Source organism: Stegastes partitus, unplaced genomic scaffold (assembly GCF_000690725.1).
Source record: "Stegastes partitus isolate 25-593 unplaced genomic scaffold, Stegastes_partitus-1.0.2 Scaffold663, whole genome shotgun sequence".
In the NCBI taxonomy this organism is placed as follows: Eukaryota; Metazoa; Chordata; class Actinopteri; family Pomacentridae; genus Stegastes; species Stegastes partitus.
In genome coordinates, this window is record NW_007578394.1 from 235,513 (window position 1) to 238,287 (window position 2,775).

General features: G+C 41.5%; 1 protein-coding gene across 1 annotated transcript in view; it reads left to right on the forward strand.

Moving 5' to 3' along the window:
- Positions 1 to 421: 421 nt before the first annotated feature.
- The window catches only part of pigg (phosphatidylinositol glycan anchor biosynthesis class G (EMM blood group)), a 96,719-nt gene continuing 94,365 nt past the window's right edge, over positions 422 to 2,775 (forward strand). The window contains exons 1-2 of the mRNA XM_008290270.1: positions 422 to 857; positions 954 to 1,159. Coding sequence (XP_008288492.1) covers positions 704 to 857; positions 954 to 1,159 — 360 coding nt within the window. The 5' untranslated portion in view covers positions 422 to 703. The remainder of the gene's footprint in view (positions 858 to 953; positions 1,160 to 2,775) is intronic.

The window sequence follows — 2,775 nt, forward strand, 5'->3', positions numbered from 1 at the left end:
GTCTTTTGGAAGATGCAGTTATTATTTAATCACTATACTAAAATTCAAAGTAAATGATCATTGTTGAAGGCCTGCTGTGTAAACTTTGTGTAGGAAACTAACAGATGGTCTACAGATCTTTTTTCTGGTCATTAGAAAAACCTGCTATTGTCACTCTGTTCAGTAGCCTGTTTATAAACTCAACTCATGTATTATATGTCTTTAGATGCAAAAGACTTGACTGAGATGTAAAATTACATTACCGGTTAGAATTTAGTAGAAGTGTGTGTTTGTTCTGAGAGACTCTAGGCTGATGACTTTTTATATTGACAGTCCTAAAGCTGTTTTTTTTATTTTTTTTATTTTTTAAATAAAAAAGAGGAAAAAACGAAACGCGTTTTCCTTTGGTTTGGTCCTCTGTGCTACCCGTAGCGTCATGTTATCAACGCGGAAGTGGCTATGAATTGTTTCAGCGCATCCTCGTATTAGTGTTTTTATTTTAAACTACGGCTACAAATACACAACTTAAGGTCAGTTTATTAAACACGGAGACTCGTAGCTTTGTGTAATGTGTCTAGACAGTGTGTCGGGGTGACATGGGACGCTGTGGCCGCTTCTCCTCCGTGTTACTCTGCAGGAAGCGTCATGTCGGTTGTTTGTTAGCAAGTTACCTCACTAGCTGAACTTACTCCTTCCTTAAAGTGTCCGCCAGCCATCCGGCACCATGAAAGTCCGCTCGTCTGTGTTCGCCTCGTTTATTTTGATATTTGAAGTGATCGGCGTGGCCCTGTTCTTGCGGGGCTTCTTCCCGGTACCTGTCAAGTCCTCCTTCTCATCAAAGAGCAGCCTGTCAGATCTGCCCGCGGAGCCACTGACAGGTGAGCGCTGAGCATCATATCTCCTCCAACCAGCTCTGAGAGGCTTACATCTGTTAAAACTCATAAAATATATGTCTTTTTTTTTTTTTTTTACAGGCAGCTCTCCTAATTCCTCTCGCCTCCCGCAGCCCCTGTTTAAGAGGGTGGTTATAATGCTGGTGGACGCCCTCAGAGAGGACTTCGTGTTCGGACCCAATGGGCGCATGTTCATGCCCTACACCAGGCATGTGGTGGAGAGAGGCTCCTCTCACAGCTTTGTGGCCAAGGCCAGACCTCCTACAGTCACTATGCCCAGGATCAAGGTAAGATCATATCATGATGTTGGGGTTTAGAGCAGAACTCACTCATCCGGTCTGTCCTGCTGCTGCCATGTGTCTGTTAAAGTCCCTGGTTTGGGATTAACAGCTTGTGTTAAGCTGCAGTGACTCAAACATTCAGACCCAAATTCAGACAACTCGCTCCAAAATCCTGCACGCACATTTTTCAGCTTAAACTATTGTTTTAGCAGCTGTATTTAAATCAGACTTTTGTGCAAACATCCATCCATCCATTATCTATACACCACTTAATCCTCACTAGGGTCATGGGGGGCTGGAGTCTATCCCAGCTGATTCAGGGTGAAGGCAGGGGACACCCTGGACAGGTCACCAGTCTATCACAGGGCTACACTTAGAGACAGACAACCAAGCACACTCACATTCACACCTACAGACAATTTAGAATCACCAATTAACCTCAACATGTTTTTGGACTGTGTGGGAGTTGTGCAAACATGTATTGATTTAATAATAGATACGCCTCTGAAACAGGCAAGAAAAAATAAAGTCAGCCCAGGAATTAGTTTCAAGAAGCCCCAATTTGATGCACCAAATTTAACCTGACACATACAGTCGTCCTCAAATGTGTTCATACCCTCCCATTAAAGAAGGAAAAAAATCACTAAAATAAGTTGAAACTGACAAAAGTAATAATAAATAAAAGTTTAATGAAAGTCATGACATTGCTTTTGAATTGTGGTTCAACAGAAATATAAAAAAAAACAAGCATGATGGGACCCGTGAACTAACATTTTGTTGAACAACCCTTTGAGCCAAACTCAACGAAATTATCGGGGTGTTACATTTTTAACAGACGCAACAAAAACAACTTTGGTTTTAGTAACTCAAAACCAAACCAAACTTATTTTACTCCTACGTTCGTCATCCAAGTTATCAGATCAAGTTCATTGATGTAGCTCGTTTAAAAACAACCCGAGTTCACCAAAGTGCTGCACATGTTGAAAGTCAGGCAGCAACGAAATAAGAAAAAACAAGATAACAAGTTATAAACTCCAATGAAAAATACGAAAAAACAGGACCGTTAAGAACAACCAGACACAGTTGAAAACATGTTGAGATGTTCCTTAGAACTGTCAATGGAGGAGGAACTTTTTACTGTGAGAGGAAGGTTATTCCAAAGCTATGTCAGGATTACTCCTGGTGCTTTAGTAGGAGGCAGCTGGATGTCTCTGCTTAGTTTCTTGAAGATGTTTCACCTTTTATCCAAACGGCTTCATAGGTGCTAACTGACTGGTGGGAGTCTCAGATATTTATTTAGGGTTGTCTCTGGGTCGTTACTCACCTGGAAGTCGTCAATGACCGGAGACTCACCCGAGGTAGAAATGTGGTAGAACTGGCTGAGGAGAGATGTCAGGACTGCATTACATGAGGCTGACCTTACTCATGTGGAGATGGTTGTTCTAGTCTCAGACTAACAGAGCAGCACTAAATCCTGTAGGTTCAGGTTTTATTGGGACACTAAAGAAGTTCAACAGTTTAACAAGCAGATTGGAAGTTACAGTCTGCTGTTAAACCGTATTGTGTTATACTGAGATGTATTTAGTTTGCTCTAATTTTATCATCCATCCATCCATTATCTA